The sequence below is a fragment of the Aythya marila genome, assembly GCF_965140915.1.
Source record: "Aythya marila genome assembly, chromosome: W".
Taxonomy (NCBI): domain Eukaryota; kingdom Metazoa; phylum Chordata; class Aves; order Anseriformes; family Anatidae; genus Aythya; species Aythya marila.
Genome location: NC_139081.1, coordinates 4,189,149 through 4,208,171, shown reverse-complemented (window position 1 = coordinate 4,208,171; position 19,023 = coordinate 4,189,149). Strand labels below are relative to the sequence as shown.

The 19,023-nt window shown below is 49.0% G+C and overlaps 2 protein-coding genes across 4 annotated transcripts in view; one reads left to right on the top strand and one right to left on the bottom strand.

Annotated features, from left to right (window-relative positions):
* Positions 1-7,533, top strand: part of LOC309889561 (ubiquitin-conjugating enzyme E2 R2-like) — an 88,891-nt gene extending 81,358 nt beyond the window's left edge. The window contains exons 4-5 of the mRNA XM_082782425.1: positions 4,996-5,130; positions 6,470-7,533. Coding sequence (XP_082638551.1) covers positions 4,996-5,130; positions 6,470-6,689 — 355 coding nt within the window. The 3' untranslated portion in view covers positions 6,690-7,533. The remainder of the gene's footprint in view (positions 1-4,995; positions 5,131-6,469) is intronic.
* A 3,728-nt stretch (positions 7,534-11,261) lies between these two features.
* Positions 11,262-19,023, bottom strand: part of LOC309889449 (ubiquitin-associated protein 2-like) — a 117,152-nt gene continuing 109,390 nt past the window's right edge. For all 3 annotated transcript variants that reach the window (XM_082782302.1, XM_082782300.1, XM_082782301.1), the window contains 7 exons: positions 17,529-17,607; positions 15,858-16,072; positions 14,985-15,084; positions 14,794-14,901; positions 13,286-13,353; positions 12,083-12,274; positions 11,262-11,470 (listed from right to left, as the gene is read on the bottom strand). In XM_082782302.1, coding sequence (XP_082638428.1) covers positions 11,375-11,470; positions 12,083-12,274; positions 13,286-13,353; positions 14,794-14,901; positions 14,985-15,084; positions 15,858-16,072; positions 17,529-17,607 — 858 coding nt within the window. In that variant the 3' untranslated portion in view covers positions 11,262-11,374. The remainder of the gene's footprint in view (positions 11,471-12,082; positions 12,275-13,285; positions 13,354-14,793; positions 14,902-14,984; positions 15,085-15,857; positions 16,073-17,528; positions 17,608-19,023) is intronic.

Genomic DNA, 19,023 nt, shown 5'->3' with positions numbered 1-19,023 from the left:
GGTTTAGATGATGAAATTCACCTGTTTCTGAGCCTTCTATCAATTCATGAATACAAAAAGGCACTTAACAGAGCTGATTCCTTGAGCTTCTACTGGCTTCTCTCCTCTGATGATAAAGGGATCTGGAGGGACTTGCTCTGATGAAGACAATGGCACTGTAAACATTGAAAGTAGTGTGACAGCTGATAGGGAGCAGCTGACAAGGTAACTGTTCCCAGAATGAGGAGGGAAGGATGCACAAAAGCACAAGGCAGGCTTGAAATCCCTGCTCTTCATGCAAACAGCTTGAATATAGTGTGGCCTGAATGAGAAACAGATCCCCAAGAACATTGCAGAAGGTCAGTCTGTATCTAGGATGGTGCAGTTTGCATCTGGTGCTGAGGGTGTTTTCAGTCCCCATGAGTCACTTGTCAGTGGTGTTGGGTCCCATGCACTGGGATCCCTTCTTGTTAGTGTACCTTGTGTACCCACAATAGTAGAGTTTGAGTCAAAGCAGTGTACAGTTCCAGAGGTACCAAAATTCCCGGAGCTGATGTAACACCCTGTCGTGGTTCCGCTCGAGTGGGCAGCCGAGCTCCACCACAGCCGCTCTCTCACTCCCCCTCCTCAAAGAGGAATGGGGAGAAAATATGTGAAAAGGGCTCAAGGGTTGAGATAAGGATGAGAAAATTGTAACGGGCAAAACAGACTCAGCATAAGAAGATAGTAAGATTTATTGCTCATTACTAACAAGCTAGAGCAGTGAGAAACAAAGGAAAGAAACCAAAAGCACCTTCCCCCCCCCATCCACCCTCTTCCACCTCCTCCCCCCGAGCGGCGCAGGGGAACGGGGGAATGGGAGTTATGGTCAGTCTACAGCACTTCTTCTCTGCCGCTCCTTCTCGGTCACTCTCGTCCCCTGTGCTGTGGGATCCCACCCACGGGATGCAGTCCTTGATGAACTGATCCGGCATGGGGTTCCCACAGGCAGCAGCTCTTCCAGAACTGCTCCAGATATGGGTCCGTTACACAGGGTCCATCCCTCAGGAGAAAACTGCTCCAACCTGGCTCCCCTACGGGCAGCAGCTCCTGCCAGGTCACCTGCTCCTGCGTGGTCTCCTCTCCACGGGCTACAGGTCCGGCCCGGAATCTGCTCCGGCAGGGGTCTTCCACAGGCGGCAGCCTCCGTCGGTGCAGGGCCACCTGCTCCACCGTGGTCTCCTCCACGGGCTGCAGCATGGAACCCTGCTCCACCGTGGTACTCCATGGGCTGCAGGGGGACATCCTGCTTCACCATGGTCCTCACCACAGGCCGCAGGGGACTTCTGCTCCAGCGCCTGGAGCACCTCTCCCCCTCCTTCTCCACTGACCTTGGCACCTGCAAGGCTGTTTCTCACTCCCTTCACTCTCCCGGCTGCTGTGTGGCGCAGCGTTTTTTTCCCTGTCTTAAATATGCTCTCACAGAGGCGCAAAACAACATCGCTTATTGGCTCAGCTCTGGAAAACAATGGGGCCCTTCCCAAACATGGGGCAGCTTCTAGATCCTTCTCACAGAAGCCACCCCTATGGCCCCCTGCTACCAAAACCTTGCCACGTAAACCCACTACACACCCTAGCTGGGGGTGAGCAGCACAGTCTCACAACTCATGGCCACTGGCCTTGGTGGTGTGCTTAAGTGGCTTTGCACTGACTTTGGAGCCTGGGGCACTGCAGTAGAAATCTGCCCTTTCTCACTTTGTTTGAAGTAAGATGGGTAGAGCAGATGCTAAATCCAGCTACTAATTCTTGTCCTGGGCCTTCCCCAGGTTTTGCTTGCTCTAATCACTTAACTTCCTGTCTTCATAGCCTGGCTGGGAAGAACCAAAGGCCTTTGAATAAATCGTTGAGATGAAGTGGAAGACGGGCACTCTCCTGCCCATCATTCCAGTCTGGCCAAGCAGTTTTTTCCAGAGCTGTCATTCTCTTCCTACTGAATTATGTCCTTTGGAAAGCAAATTGTAGAAGGCTCTCTTGATAGCCATGCTGAGCAGGCTGGCCAGACATAAGTGTTTTGTTTCAAAATTTTCAAGAAGCTAAGCATCCAAATGACCAAGCGTTTCCTGGCACTGTATCCCAGTTAAATGCACAGTTAGATGTGCTTAGCATATACTGCTCTGAGTGCACCTCTAAATCAATGTGAGTACAGAGGGGGCCCTAGGCTCCTTTAATCAATTCTGCAGGGCAGTTGTTGCGTACAGCTGTATTCCAGGACCTATTACTTGCCTTTGGTCTTTCCTTCAATTTCCATTGAAAGCTTTTGCCAGTGGAAGAACCTCAGGAGGGTGAAGATGTGGTAGCTGCAGCCAGGTTGCTGCATGTGTAGAGCTGCCTGACGTGACTTGCTGCTGAGTTTTGTGCTTGTTGTGGCAGTGTGAGTGCCAAGGGGCTGAAGCTCTGGAGTGCAGAGAGTTGTAGGAAATGCAGGAGAAGGGGCTGGGTGAGATGTGGTGGTAGCCCTCACTGAATGCTTGAGGAGAAGTGTACCTAGCTAGCTTGCTGCTGTTGCTAGAAACCCAGGAAAGCTGTTCATCTGCAGGGTTTATGTGCCTGGTTCATGCTGGTTTTGCTGAGGATTCAGTAGCTGAATCCTGCTGGTGCTTGGCAGTTTGCCTGGATATTGGGAAACATCTATGTTGTCCTTCATTGCCACACGTGCTGCTGCAGCCCCAGAGGTGCATGGGCTGAAGAGAGGATATATCTGGCCACAGCTCCAACCTCTGGACTTCCAGTTGGGCAGGGGCAGCAGCACAACCCTATCAGCAGGCCTCGGGTTGCTGCGGTCCTCCTCGTTCTGCAGGGGGACATGCAAAGAGCCCATCTTGCTGCTAGGGAGCTGCATGTCACCAGGAGCAGGCTCACCAAGCATGTTTCCAACCCTGTACCATCCCCAGGAGGTGTGGATGAGCTGAGTTGGTCTGAGCTGAGCTCTGCTGGTCACTGCTGTCACAAGGACGTGAACAGAAGTGGTGGGCCAGGTGCCAGAGTGCACTCGGCTCTGTGTTCCCTCCCCACACTTGTTTTCTTTTCTAGTTAGAATACAAGCTCTGGCTTCAGATAGCAAAGGAAAGGCCTCTGCAGCTCAGTCTGTGGGAACCCCTGGGCAAGGCAGCTGGAGCACTCTCTGGGCTGTACTTAATTGGTGCAAAACCACTTCCAAGTCAGAAGTGTTCCCCATCCCAGCCTGGAGAGGTGCTGGGACCGCTTTAATAGCTTTTTGTGCTAGAGAGCTTCTCCCCGCTAGATTTTCTAGAGCACATTGCTCTCTGTAGTCAGGTCCTTGAGGTTTGTACTGTATCACCTTCCCCACACTGCCAGACATGGTCTGAAGTTATCCATCATTTATCAGCAGTCCTGGGACCGGGGGAGGTCCCAGTTGACTGGCGGCTAGCAAACGTGATGCCCATCTACAAGAAGGGCTGGAGGGCAGACCCGGGCAACTACAGGCCTGTCAGTTTGACCTCAGTACCAGGGAAGCTCATGGAGCAGATCCTCTTGAGAGTCATCACGCAGCACTTGCAGGGCAAGCAGGCGATCAGGCCCAGTCAGCATGGGTTTATGAAAGGCAGATCCTGCTTGACGAACCTGATCTCCTTCTATGACAAAGTGACGCGCTGGGTGGATGAGGGAAAGGCTGTGGATGTGGTCTACCTTGACTTCAGCAAGGCTTTTGACACCGTCTTCCACAGCATTCTCCTCAAGAAACTGGCTGCTCGTGGCTTGGACTGGCATATGCTTTGTTGGGTTAGAAACTGGCTGGATAGCCAGGCCCAAAGAGTCATGGTAAATGGAGTCAAGTCCAGTTGGAGGCCAGTCACTAGTGGCGTTCCCCAGAGCTCGGTGCTGGGGCCGGTCCTCTTTAATATCTTCATCGATGATCTGGACGAGGGCATTGAGTGCACCCTCAGTAAGTTTGCAGATGACACCAAGCTATGCGCGTGTCGATCTGCTTGATGGTAGGAAGGCTCTGCAGGAGGATCTGGATAGGCTGCACCGATGGGCTGAGGTCAACTGTATGAAGTTCAACAAGGCCAAGTGCCGGGTCCTGCACCTGGGGCGCAATAACCCCAAGCAGAGCTACAGGCTGGGAGATGAGTGGTTGGAGAGCTGCCAGGCAGAGAAGGACCTGGGAGTGATGGTTGATAGTTGGCTGAATATGAGCCAGCAGTGTGCTCAGGTGGCCAAAAAGGCCAACAGCATCCTGGCTTGCATAAGAAACAGTGTGGCCAGCAGGGCTAGGGAGGTGATCGTCCCCCTGTACTCGGCTCTGGTGAGGCCGCACCTCGAGTACTGTGTTTAGTTTTGGGCCCCTCGCTACAAGAAGGACATCGAGGTGCTTGAGCGAGTCCAGAGAAGGGCGACGAAGCTGGTGAGGGGCCTGGAGAACAAGTCCTACGAGGAGCGGCTGAGGGAGCTGGGCTTGTTTAGTCTGGAGAAAAGGAGGCTCAGGGGCGACCTTATTGCTCTTTACAGATACCTTAAAGGAGGCTGTAGCGAGGTGGGGGTTGGTCTATTCTCCCACGTGCCTGGTGACAGGACGAGGGGGAATGGGCTTAAGTTGCGCCAGGGGAGTTTTAGGCTGGATGTTAGGAAGAACTTCTTTACCGAAAGGGTTTTTAGACATTGGAACAGGCTGCCCAGGGAAGTGGTGGAGTCACCATCCCTGGAAGTCTTTAAAAGACGTTTAGATGTAGAGCTTAGGGATATGGTTTAGTGGGGACTGCTAGCGTTAGGTCAGAGGTTGGACTCGATGATCTTGAGGTCTCTTCCAACCTAGAAATTCTGTGATTCTGTGAGGTTCATAAATACCTGCTTTCACTCTAGCTCTTGGTCAGTTGTGCTTAGCTTAGGTTTGACTTTAAACAATGCATTCTGATGCTTTTCTGATACCTCGCCTGGGAAAAAAAAAAAAAAGCTGTCAGCATTCATGACCCATGAATGCTTTAGCCCTGACCCTGCTATTGTGGTTACCTTTTTCAGGACTATCTTACTCAGTGTAATTTCTCTGCTTAATGAGCCCAACACATTCTCTCCTGCCAATGTGGATGCATCAGTCATGTTCAGGAAATGGAGGGACAGTAAAGGAAAAGACAAGGAGTATGCTGAAATCATAAGGTAAGTTTTGTTCTGTGTGAGGCTGTGCTACCAGCCTCCTGCTCCGAATCCTGCAAAACAGACTGATTGCAGAACTTGCTGAAACCAGATTTTCACTCCGATTGCTTCTTTAGAAATGAATTCTACAGTTTTATTCCAAGTCCAGGTTTCTGGTCTCTAGATTTTTCAGCACAAAATTGGTGCAGACTTCTGGAGCAGAAGTACCAGGCTGATCTGTCTTTGAATTGTTCTTTTTTCAGACTAATCTGGCATGATGCTCCGCAAAACCTATTGGCTGCTAGTAAATCCCACTTGAAGTCCCCACTTGCCTTTGAGTACTGCTTGCATTGCTTAGGATGTGATTCAAACTGACTGCATCCTACTAATTCCATGCTTAATGCACTCATGAATCATATTCTTGTCCCTCCAATTTGAAGGAATATCAGCAAGATTTGGCAAGTGTTTGCAAAGCTTGGGGTTTGGTTAGCTGGGAGCACTGTTCAGTCTTGACTGTCCCTTGCTTGGAAGCTCATGGTTCATCAGGTGCTGTTGGAAGATTATATGAACTTGAGCCAGGGTGGCTTGGAACCACAAATGAGCAGCCCCTACCGTAGAGTGGCTGCTGTCTCGCTTGGCAAAATACCAACTACATCTGCATTGACTCAGCTAGCTGGGCATGCAGAGCAGAGCCGTGGTTGGACCTGAGCGGGGTGGTTGCTGGCCTGAGCTGGGTGAAGAGCCTTGCTGGAGGTTACCTTTGTCCCCGGCAGCTCCTCTGGCTTCAGCAGAGCTGGCCTTGTTCCAAAACAGAGCAGGAGGCAGCTTGCAGCCCACCCTGGGGTGTTGGGGAGTGCTTGTGTCCTGCCAGCCCTGGGCAGCAGTGGGGTTACAGCTCTGCCTGCTCCCCTGGGGGAGCCGAGCGGTGCCAGATACCCGTGGGAATGCCAGGTTGGGGCATGTTGGGCTGGTCTTTGGTGGTGGGGGAGGCTTCAGATACCACCCCTGAAACCGTGATGGTAAGTTGCCATGGGAAATCCCTGAACAGCTCTTCTACAGCGGGCCAGTTAATGTAAAGAACCTTGCTCTGAGCCCTGGCAGGCTGCTCGTGCAGGGCCCAGTGCAATAACCAACTTCATATGTCGCTGGAAGTGTGGATGCTGCAAACAAACTTGGAGTACTCCCAAACCCAGGGCTATGGGAACTAAATCTGTTGCTGGTGCTGCTTGTGGTGCTTCAGCCAGACACGGGCGGTGGCTGAAACAGCTCCCTGGGCCCTGGGCTGCCAGGAGAGCAGGGCCGGGAGGTGGAGAGCTGCACCAGTGTGCAGCCCCAGTCACGCTGCTCTGTCCTCCTCCTGCAGGAAACAGGTTTTGGCTACCAAAGCCGAGGCAGAGAAGGATGGTGTGAAGGTCCCCACTACGCTGGCAGAGTACTGCATCAAAACTAAAGTGCCTTCCACTGACAACAGTTCGGATTTGCTTTACGACGACTTGTATGATGATGACATTGATGACGAAGATGAGGAGGAGGAGGACGCTGAGTGTTATGATGATGATGATTCTGGCAATGAGGAGTCGTGACCTGCTCCCTCTATGCCCTTGTACTGCCCTGCTGACTCAGGCCAGAAGGGAGCAGCGGTAACCTAGCAGCAGTCCAGCAAAAAAAGTGTGTGTGTGTGTGTGTGGGGGGGATCAAAAACCTATTGTCTCCTTCTGTCTCCTGTTGTATGGATCTGTTTGCTCCTTTTTTATGGATCTCTTAGAGACCCTCAACAGAATGTCTGAATTCTTGCATTCTTAACCCTTTCATCACTGTATTATGATTTCTTTTTTTAAAAAGAAATTCCCCTTTTCACTTCTCTATGAAATGCTCACAGCGAAACAGGGTTGCTCGCGTTTAGGTTCTTGAATTCAATACAGTCTTGCATTGAGATGTTTAATGTATTTAAAGCTAGACCAAACCCATTGGAAGCTGGGTTTTGGGGAGCTCAAGTGCTGCGCTTACTGGGAAGAAAAAAAATCTACACAAATTGCCAAGGTTTAGCTGCTCCATTTACAATAATAGCATGTGTACATTCATTTAGCCTTGTGGTGGTGGCTTTTCCTTTTTAAGGTATGGGGCGGAGAGTGTAAAGCTAGTGTGTGTTGAGCTTGATGGGATGTTACTGAAAGGTACAGTATTCCTTTTCAGCCTGCTCAAGTTAGGAAATAGCTGGCCCCTGGAGCCCCAGCGGGCACAATCAGCTTTGTCTCTGAAAAGGCTTGTGATATGAACCCTAAAATAAACACTTAACACTTCACGTCTGTACAACTCAGTCCTGGGTTGCTATTTATTTTTTTTCCAGGATAAATTGGGGTTGAAACAGTCCAGATTAGCTATACTGCTGCGACCTGCTGCCAGCTGCCCCTCTCCAGGAGCGCAGATGTGTCCTGCTGCCCCTGTGGCCACCTGTTGTGGCCAGCACTCATCCCAAACTAGTCGCTGGCGTGGGGAAAGACCTATGGCCTCCTGCCCCAGTGCTTGCTAGCAGTGCATGTGCTTCCTGTGCCCTCAATCCAGTGCTGGCTGAGCCTTTTTTCTCTTGCTTGTGTAGATCATGTGTGGGTAAGTACAGCCCTGCTGCAGCCATGGGCACCAGGGTGGGGTGGTGGTCATGGCAGGGGCCAGAATTGAAGCAGGGATACCGGGCTCTCCCCCTTCCTCCCTAGCAGCCCCAGGGGTGCAGTGAAAAACCCTATGGGGCTTGCCAAGCTTCTCAGCAGCATGCTTCAGCTGGTGCACCTGCATGTTCTTGGGAGCTCATGGCAGAGCTTGTAGCCCTCCCCTGTGGGCAGGGACATCCTGCATGCTCAGTTCTGCAGAACTCTTCCTCAGCACCCTGACCCCTTTGCAATGTGCTCTTTTTGTTTGGCTGTGGTGCAGCAGCCTGAATTCACCTTTAGGATGGGATCGTGAGCAGCAGCCAGCCCTGCCTTCACCTGCTGAGCGCTGGGGCTGCTAGCCCTGTGGGGTCAGACCCTCCCCTCCCAGTGGTACAGAGGCAGTTACCCTGATGAGAGCTGCTGCTGCTGGTGCTTACTTATGCCCCCACCATGTATCGCAGGGGTTTTTCATGGTATGGCACCAGCTGCAGGGGGAGTCGAGAGCAAACTAAGGGGAGAGGTGGTTGTGGGCATGGGGATGTGGTCCCCGCAGCACAGTGGCTCTCCCAGAGTGAGTGGAGAGGGGGAGGATGTCTGCCAGCACCTGGGTTCCTCAAAGGTGGGCTCTGCCCCCACATCCCTCCCTGCTGGGGAGACAAAAGGCAGTTGTGGTGGTGGCACCTCGTCCATTAGTGCTCCCTGAGTGTCCTGCTTGTATGGTAGCAGGACTGCAGGACCTCTCCTGCCCTTTGCCAGCCATGGGGTTTAGCGAGGCTGCTGCCCATCCGCCCCTTCCCATGAACTCAGTGCCACTGCCCTGGCCATGGTGGGCCCAGGGCTACCCCAGGCCCCTGCTCGTCACGTCTTGCAGGGAAAGCAGCCGGCAGCTTACAGTGTGGAATAGGAAGTGGTGCAGCGAGGGCCCTGCTGATGACCTGGTTTGAAATGAGGATACTGCATCTTTCAGAATTGCCCGTGTACTTTTGACTGTTTTCACTGTGTGTATCAGTCAGTCCAGTGACTTGCATCTTACAACACCAAGCTTGAAAAATATATTATCATGACTCTTCCGTTACCCTTTTTTTAAAAGGGAAAAAAGTGACCTATTTTGACAATGTCTACTACTAGACTAATTTCTCTTCCCTACTGTCCCTTGCAGTGTCATTGTTTGTTGACTTGCTGGGTTCCTTTTTCTGAGATGCAAACTGAAGTTTGAGTTTTTTGAAACTATTTAAAAGCTTGAGGAAAAATGTTTACCTGATCTGTGTATTCTGTTTTTTCTTAACCCCCTCGCACCTCTCTCAGCCACTATTAGCACTTACATTTGCAACTACAGCCTCCTTCAAATGCAGTTTTCAACCATTGTCAAACGAGCAGGGTACACTAGATTTCTTAGTAGTTTTCTTAGCTAATATCCCATGTTGTCTTTTTTTTCTTCACTATAATTTACCAGAAAGAATTAACTGATGTTTTTTTTTTTTTTTTTGTGTTGTCCTCTCCTTCAGTAGTTATATTTTGTCTTTTCTGCACATCTGTCTCCTAATAAAAAATAAAAAATGAAAATATCCCTGTACTGTAATGGAGCTGTTTTATTTGCCTGTGTTGTTTAAAGTTCTGAATAACAGCTCCTGAGATGTTTGGTGATGCTTTCTACTGTCATGCAGTGCTGTAGATACAGGTAAGCATACAAGAAAACTAGTGCCACCCATACAGCTAGAGGATGGAAGTTTTGCACCTCGGGGCTGTGGAAAAACAGTAATGTAAAGGGGACAAGCATGGGCCAGTGCTGGAAGGTAGTGGGGTGAGCACAGCTGCAACCCCCCCCCCAGCATGTTTGCAGCAGGTGGCAGTGGGGAGGCTGCCTGCTGCTAGAGGGCTGCCGTTGTAAAGCCTGGGGCAGGCAAAAGGCCTCCAGTGCAGTTCTTGGCATGCTGCTTCAAGTATGTGAAGGGCTGGGTATGCATACTGACTGCTTCCAACACAACATAAGGGGGTGCTTCCAGACCGGGCAGCTGGCAAAAGTGTGGCAGATTTAAGGTAGAAAACCTGGTTATCACCCTTAAAAGTATTTTCTTTCCTTGTCTTCAACCATCAACAGGGCAGTAGTGCAAAAAAAGCTCAGTGGCCAAAGATGGCTTCACAGTTACTGCCTCCGCTGCTGCCACAACCAGTGCCAGGCCCTGAAGGGACAAGCTAGAGGCAGCTCTCCCTCAGGAGCCCCTAGCCCTAACCTTCCTCTTGGTGTGCACATGCAGCAGATGGTCTGCCTGCCTGGCAAAGCTGTGCCCCCTCCTTAGGCATCGTGGCTGCTGCTGCAGGGACCAGGAGAGAGCACTACAACCAAGGACACCATAGGCAGACAGCAGAGGTTGGAGCTCCTGCACCAGCCCTGCATCCTCTCCCTGCTGCAGTGAGGATTACTCACTCACCCTTGCCTTGTTATTCAGTGCCTCCCCAGCTGAGCTTTGCTCCAGTTGCTGCAGGAACAGGGGGAAAGGAACAGGCAAAACTGATCCTAGAGCCTTTGAAAATGCAGACAAACACCAGTGATAAGCTCAGACCTTTATTAGATGGAAGAAGGGCTAAAACAAAATAAAACTCCTAAAACATTCACTGCACTGGTGCAGGACAAGGAGGACCAGGAGCTGCCTCCCTGGTCTTTGTTTTTTTTTAAAAAAGGGGGAAGGGACAGGTGAGGTTTCCATCGGTCAGCTCTGGTGATCCTGGGCAGGGTGGCTCAGGGCAAAAAAGAGGTAAGAGACACAGCTTATACTTTTATTTAAACCACTATATTATATATATATTTGCCTCTAATGATGCAAAAGGGAGTTCCAGGACACATTGAGCCATCTGAAGTCTCTTGCTTGAGAAACAAAACCAAAACAGAAGTGTTGTTGTTTTTTTTTCCCCCCATTATTATTTATTTAAAAATTGGAAAATAAAAAGGTGAGGCTGCAGCTCAGGGCCACAGTGACCAAACTGCCCATGAGTTCATCTTCCACAGCAGGAGGACAGGGGGAAGACTAAAGAAAAGGAAAAGACCACAAAACATTTTTTTCCCTTTTTTTTTTTTTTTTTCCTTTAAAGTAACAGCTATACTGGGGGTGGAGGCAGAAATTAAACCAACAGGACATATTGATTCCTTTTTTTTTTTTTTTGTTTTTTTTGGGGGGGGGGGGCAGGCATCCTTATTTGCCTGAATTTAGAACTGCATTAAATAAATGGGCTCCAGCTCCAATAAAAATGACGCAGTTTGCCTTTGACAGAGGTATAAAGCCCATAGAGCTTAAAAAAGGAAGGATGCCCTGGTGCAGATGGGAAATTAATAATTAGTTTTCCTACAAAGAAAATAAAATGGGCTGCAAGATGCAGAAAAAACACATTTAGGCTCTATTACATTTACAAATACATACATAAATATATTACAACAGCAACTCAAAGAGGAAGCGGGTGAGTCGCACAGAGGATGCAGTTCTCCCCACACAGACATTTGGCTGAGGAGTTACTTCTCCTAATAATTCCAGAAATGGGCTTCAGCTTCTTTTCTCTTCTTTTTTTTTTTTTTTTTTTTTCCCCTCCTCTCTCCTCTCCTTTCATTCTCTCCCCCCTCCCCAGTTTTGGTTTTAGTTTGTCCAGTATGGAGAAGTGCCATAGGCTGTTTTGGTAGCCTGAGACTTTTGCTGCATGGTGCTGGGCTGGTTGCGCTGACCAGATCCACCCTAGAAATCAGAACAGGAGGAGACATCAGCATCAGAGGCAGGAGGCCACAAGGAGAACAGCAGGGCTGTGGGAAGCAGAGAAGCATTCTCAAGGTGAACAGAGACTGCACCAGCAGGATGTCAAGTGTTCAGAAGGAGCAGTTACTACCTATTTCTGGACTCCAAAGCAGAATGCTTTTTTTTCAGGGAACATTTACAGTGAGGAAAAGAAATGCACCAGTTGGTGAAATCAAATCAGAAACTGGAGCTGACACGCAAGGGGAAGCTTGTTTTTTTTTTTTGTTGTTGTGTTGTTTTGTTTTTGTTTTGTTTTGTTTTTTGTTTGTTTGTTTTTCCCAGTCACAGTGCAAATGCTCGTGTCCAGGGAACAAACTGCACCAGCTGCCTCAACCTTCCACCCCCTGCACCCCTCTGTGTCCACATTGCAACAGCCTTTTCCAAACAGGACTCGGCCTTCAGCCCTCCCAGGCTAGTAAACAGCATCTAGTCTGCTAGCCTGCAACCCTGCCAGGCCACATTCCCAGCAAGCAAAGCAAAACAAAACCAAAATCCCACACTGGGAGGTAAGTGGGAGCAATATGCGCTTTGCAAAAGCTGCAGGGGCTGACTCACCTGCCCATCTTGTTGAAGATGGTGATGCAGCATCTGGGAATGAGGCTGCTGATGTGCAGGCACGATGTGGAGAAAAGGGGCTGGAGCATAACCTGGGGCAGCACCAGGGTTCAAGGGCCCAGTAGATCCGAGAGCAGAGGGCAGGCTGAAAGGAGGCGGTGTGCCAGCGTGGAATCCCTGCTTGTCAAACGTCTGCACAGGAGGCAACGGGGACAGCATCAGAGACCGGCAGGAACAGCCCCACAGTGACCAAACAAGAACAAGAGTGGCCTGAACACAGATCCCTGCACCTCTCATCAACCCTGTGAGCAAGCCAAGTCAGGCCAAATACCTGTGGGCACTTCAGATTGAGTTCAACTCCTCACCTGTATTTCTGCACTGATGCCCAAAACTTAATTTTATTTCCATGGCTACTGTGTTCCTTTTTTTTCCCCCGACCTCTTTTTGCTTAGTGGGACATAGGGTGGCAGCAGCTGCCTGAAATCAGTCTATCAGACCTCTCAGGGGCTCAGGCTGAATTATTTGACCTACTCAAGGCATCCCAACAAAAATGCAGGAAGAAATTGCACTAAGGTTTGGCTCCCCCAACCAAAGCTCTGCCCCTAACACTACACACATATCCAAGATCTGCTGTCCTACTCCTGGGCACGAAGCACAGACTGATGCACACTGGGTCTGACTGCCCTGACAGAGGGTGCAAGGATGGGGAAAGGAGCTGGCTGTAACTCCACTGCACAGCTCATCGAGCACTTTCTGCTCTCCCTGGGAACCTGTATGCAGAGCAAGAGCCAAAGGTGGAGCAGAGTGGTGCTGGCACCCATGGGAGAGACCCTCAGGTACAGGGGTGGGCACTGCTGGCTCATGTCTCTGAAAAAAGCTAACATCCTCTTCACTCGTCTGCTTTAGAGGCAATTTTGATTATGTTTATTTGCACCCACAGCATGAGTGAGACAGCATGTGACAGTGCAGGGAGCTCTGCGTCTGTGCCAGCAGCTTTGGCCAGGAGTGGACATGGCAGAGGCAGCAGGACAGAAAGCAAGACTCCTCTCCAGCTAGCAGAGCCAGCATAATAAATGCCAAAGCCTGCTGACCCCAAGCCCAAGCTGCCTGGGAACTGTCCCCAGCTGCCAGGGCTCTGGCACAGTCCCACCAAACCACCCATAATCAGGGAGCCACCAGGGTAGAGGGTCCAGTGTTCCTCACCTGAGTCTTGTTATAGACTGAGCCACTGATATCAGGCACACCTGTGTTACTTGAGGTCACAGAAACACCTGGAAAACAAAAAGGCACTGAAAACAAGAAAGCCAAGCAGCACCCTATGTGTGCTTTGCTCCTGGTACCTCAGTGGGGGCACCTGAAACCACTGCCTCACATGCCCTCCTGCTTGGTGCTCTCAGACTAACAGCACTCCGGCCAGGAGCAGGAGCTCAGCTCCCTGCTGCAGAGCAGGCAACCAGCTGGGGACAAATCACCCATGTCCACTGCACACAGATTACGGCTGGGATTCAAATGCACTTCAGCGTAGCCAGCTGCTGCCCAGTGAACACTTTTAGCTTGCAGAAAGCCAGCTTTCCCCCAGGATTAGGGATGCATTTGGCTCTATCACAGCATTCAAGAGCTTTCCAGTAGTGTGCTGAGCAATGAGCCTCAGCAGCTGATACATGCTTATGCCCTTGTCCTTTCGCATCATGCAGAAGGATGAGGCCTGCCCTGCTCCTCCACCCCTACAGAATTAGCATCACTGGCTCAGGCTGGCTTCCACCTGGATCAGCTAGTGCCACAAATGGCTCAGGAACAGCCACTTACCAGCAAGGGGACTCTCAAATTGGCCACTCATTTGTAGGTTTACAAGGACAGGATCCGATCACTTGGATCGGATTACAAGCAGTGGTTCCTGTGGCCACTGAATCAGACGCCTGGACTTGGTGGGTTTGCACTACTCTAAGGCTGTACCCTTCCTAGGAGATTTTACCCTTCCTAGGAGATCTCTCCTTTTTGCAGGCCACAGAGGAGAGCACGATCAGCTCCTGCTTGAAGATTGATGTACTGACTAGTCCAGGGGGTGTTTCAAACGCACAACAAGTGCTTGGTATTTGCTTAAGCCCAAGGATGAACTAGTTAGTGCTAAGCAGTTTGGTATACATTTCTCAGGTCTAACCAGCACGTGCAGAATAAAGCTTTCACATGAGCCATGTACATTCCTTAGCCTTTATGGTCACAGAGGACCTGTAGGCATGAAATAATGCAATGAGTTACAGAGCATGGGGACAGCAGCTGAAACAGCCCCAAGATACGTGAACTGTCTGGCTTGCTCTGAATGTACGGCTATCTCAGGAATCTACCAGGCTCAAAATCCAGTCAGTGTTTGGCAGAGGACCATTTTGGCAGTAGCATCCCACTACTTCGAGACCATTTACTCTTCACCAAAGCCAACTCTGACAGGGAAAACAGCTCACTATTTCTCCCATGTGTAATTGAGGACAAAACTGCGCATCAGCCACACAAACCCTTATGCGATGTTCAGCCGTTAGGTTTAGAGGGAACACTTGGACCATTAAAAAAATGCATTTTGTAATACGGGAGATGGAGAAACAGCTTGGATGTCGACCCTGTTTACAGCTGGCTTCTGTGTTGACTGCACAGCACTGGCAATGCTGGGAGTTTGCCCTGCTGAATCCCACTCAGGAGTAACCTCAAGTCTCATGTGTTACCTTTCCCAGGTCCAGTGCCAGCAGATTTGTTTTGTGCTTGAGATGACCCACTGTAGCCTCCTTTGCCGAAATCTCCAGCTGCCGTTCCCTGCGTTAAGTCATCATAGCCTGCCAGTGTGTACAAGACAAGGTGTTACAGGGTGCAAGCAGCTCTGCAGACGCTCCAGTGAAAAGCGCAGTGACGAGCGTACCTGCTCCATAGCCGTGCTGCCCGTAGCCACTTGCCTGCTGGAAAGGAGTGGACGCGGTGTTCAGATTGACTCCATGCTGCTTAGCAGATGCCGGAGGTACCTGGACAAAGGAGGAAGGATAACAAAAGCTGCTGTTAGCTGGGGAGCAGCGCACAAAAAGCAAGCTCCCTCTGCCATCTAGTGGGGAAGGCACCTCCAGCTCACATGGGAAATAAATTGGAGCCAGGAGCACTGGAATCACAGGGGAGGTGGCACTCACTGCTGGAGCAGCTCTGTGCAAGCCACATGTTTTCTGCTAGAGCTGCCCTTTCCCATGGCCTTTCTTCCCATTGCAATGCAACCACATCTCAAGCTGCCTTTTATTTCATATGTGCAATGAAATTGACTGCAAAAATCAAGTTTTTTGCCTTAAACCAAAACCAAGCAACCACAGCGCTCTCCAGAATCAAACAAAACCAGCTCCTGCCAGAGGTTGTTTCATAAAACGTAGTCCCTACAGTACTCTAAAATAGACTTATCTACCCTTCTGGCCTGGAGCATCACCTCTTTCCAAATAACTTCCTCCTGAGACTACCAGTGCTGCTCTACAGCTTCTTGAGGTCTCCATTTGACTCTGCAGAAGCTCCTAAGGGTTTTCAGGAACACTATAAACCCATGAGCTGCAGCTGTCTACTATTTACAGTAACCTGTGCCTATGAGTTCTGGCCTTTCGAGTTTCCTCTTGTGGAAGGGACAAGCAGGTATTTTCTCATCCTTGCACAACTTTTTTAGAGATCCTTTGCAGGATGGGAAAGATGTAGGCCAGATTTTGGTGGAGAGAGAAAAACCAGGTAAGTACGAAGCAAGGGTTACAGTTGAAGCCAACACACTTACAAACATGGTTGGCCCGTACTGGAATGCGCTGGGTATGCCTGGCATCCCAGCGTAGTAAGGGAGCCCGGTGTAGCTGTACCCCGGTGGCAGGGTCGGGTTGAGGAAGGGCTGCTGAGTCGTGTGGTGAGTCTGCGTCTGGTTCTGCTGCGGCTGGGCTAGCGTGGTAGTTGGAGCAGGGGAGGCAGAATCCCCGCGGCCAAATTTTGTTACGTCACCTGAGAAGGAAAAGACTGATCAGAAAGGGATGAAAGCTTCTCCACAAGGATCCTCTGAGTACACAAACTAACAAAGAGCACACCATACACTTGAAAGGCTGCAGGTTTTCATGGGAAGAACTCTCCCGGTCTCTATTCCTGATGGCCACAGGGACATGGCCTGTTTGTGGCACAGAGCTCTGTGCCATGGCTAATCCATTGATAGAATGGAGACACGGATACTTACCCATCTCATGCACACCAAGGAGATTCATTACTATCAGATCATTGCAATAAAATATGCTAAAAGCAGAACTATGGTAAATAGCCAAAGTGCAAATGGTTGTTGGGTTAAAACATGACTCTCCTGGAGGTTAAACTGATTAGCCAAGCTTCATGGGCTGAGAGCAAGTTAAGATTTACAGGCAGTGTTGGGCATGTTTTTGTCAATGTTCATTTATGAAGCATGACTAGTTAGATGTCCGGTTCCTCACACCACCAAAGTTCTGGAGACAGTAGCTGAAGGCCAGGAAAGCAAGGCTTGCATCGTGGACCACCTTATTGAAGAAGTAGGAAGGGAAATTGGTTATTAACCCAAAATCAACTCCCAAGAGAAGTGACTACGAAGCAGAAAACTCCAAAACACTTGCATTTTTCTGACAGCCTACAGAGCAGCATGTTCATATGTTGCTGTTTGTTTTTTTTTAAACAAGATGACACATCATATCTCATTCCTGACCAGTACTCCTCTTTGTTGGTTGCCAAGAAGAGTGACAACATTCAATAACTGCGTTATAGGAATCATAATACCTATGGCTACAGTTTTAAGCTGTAATCAGATGGCAGTGGAAGAAAAGCTCTTGCTGAATATGCTGTACAGCATTAATATCATCTTTGCACATTGATAACTGAAGAACAAGAATGAGGAAGAGCTTCTTAGACCACATGCTTTTGGGAGCGAAGTCCATTAGATTTGAGGAGGGCAGGGGAGAACCTGCTAGAGGCAGCTCCTGGTGGCAACATACAAGTGCTAAAATAGCAATAACCAAGCACAGGTTGCAGCTGAAAGGGTTCTAAAAGGGTCTATTCCAGTGCCAAAAAAAGGAAAGCCAGCCAGCTGAATTTCAAGGAAAAGACCAAATAAACTATCAGGTATCTTCCAAGCACCTGTATGTGCTTGGGAAAGGCACTAGATGACACTGGCATTTACGTTTTTAAAAATTTTGCACTTGCTCTCAAAGACTATCCAACTTTATCCCAGAAGAGGTCATGTATGAATTCCCAATTAAAACCATGAATAAAAATCCATGTCAAAATTGAGAGGGAGAAGCTTGTTTTTATTTACTTATTTTCAGATTGGTGGATTTAAATTGCCTACAGAAGGGAAAAATGACTGCTTCGTCAGCAACAGCAGGATGACCTGCATTTAGAAACCAACACATGTCACTTATTGTCCTTGTCTTTAAATAGCACTCACCTGAGTATGGGTTGTTAGCAAGGCTCCCATCTCTGCCTGTCAAGGTTGCAGGAGCAGGGAATGTAATTCCATAGTAATCCTTAAACAAAGGTGACATCATTTATTAATAGTTGAAACCATAACAGAGCTGAGTAGCTCTTACACACCCTGCTTTATAAAAATAAGAATTTTAAAAGCACGGAATAAGGGAAGCTATAAGGTCAGTTTCTGCCCAAGCTTAAAACAGAACTAAAGATTTACCAGGATCCTCAATTTCACACTAAACCTACTCTATGGACACTTAATATCGTCTGCAGTCACTGTATCTCTTAATGGCAGCTTCTGCTTAGCCTGCTGATACATCTAAGGGCAGAGAGGAAGGTCACTTCTTGCTGAGCATCCACCTCTGCTCAAAGGCAATGACTAAAAGCTCTTCTCTCCCAACCCTCAGCTTAGAGCTGTCATCTTCCAGTAAGACCACACCTGGAAGAACAGACCCTGCAGGGTGCCAAAGACTTGAAGTCAGGCCAGGACCATAAAAATAACGGGGATGTAGTCTAAAGGTCTTATACAATGCCCTGTTCTCTAAAAGTAAAAAAAACAAACAAACAAAAAAAACAACTAGAAAAAGAACAAACTTGAAAGAAAATTGGAGCAAAAAGTTGCTAGCTGATAACAGAAAAGATTATTTAAATTACGTCACAGAAGACTGTAGATCAGTGGACTGCAAAGTGGGGTGCCCAAGACAATCTACTGGGGTATATGAAGATTTTTTTTTTGGATACCATTAATAACATGAAATAAAAAAAATAAGGGGCTGGGTGCTCAACCCCTTACCCCCTCCCCAAAGTGATAGGGGTGCATGATCAAAAGAGGTGGAGACCACTGCTTTGGATCATATTCTAGGTCCTCTACAGAAAGACAGTCCTCACCCTGGCAAGCTTGCACTCTGAGATAACAGAGCACTCCAGCAAAAACAAAGCAACATTTCATTTTCAGTTGGGGTGAAGAAGTTGCCCTTCCCTCTCTGGGTGAGCTCCACCTGGGAGGCTGGTACTCCACCAAGCAGTTTTCCTCCTGATGTTCACTTACTCCTCACCATCCAGAGCTAGTTAATGCCCTCACCACTCCTCTCCCCATTTACACATTCTCCAACACCAGAAAAGTATCCTCCTCCACGCTCATCTCTGCAAATTCCCTGACACCTCAAATGCTTTCTCTGATTTAATTGGACCTTCTACCTTGCTGCAATTCTGCATCTCGCTGCCCTGTTTCATACACATCCTCCTCCTCCATCACTGAACATGAAATAACCTGGCAAAGATTTAGGATTGCAGGGACTTCGTGTAACTTGAAACCACACCATATTTCATCATCCTTTCCTTCCCAGGTAATTCTGTCTTATCAACTCATCAAATGTAAACAACAAAAAGTAAATAAAGGGAAACATACATAAACAGAAACACAAAGAGTATCAGAGCATTATATAAGAAAAATTGATTTGGGTAGGCAAGGA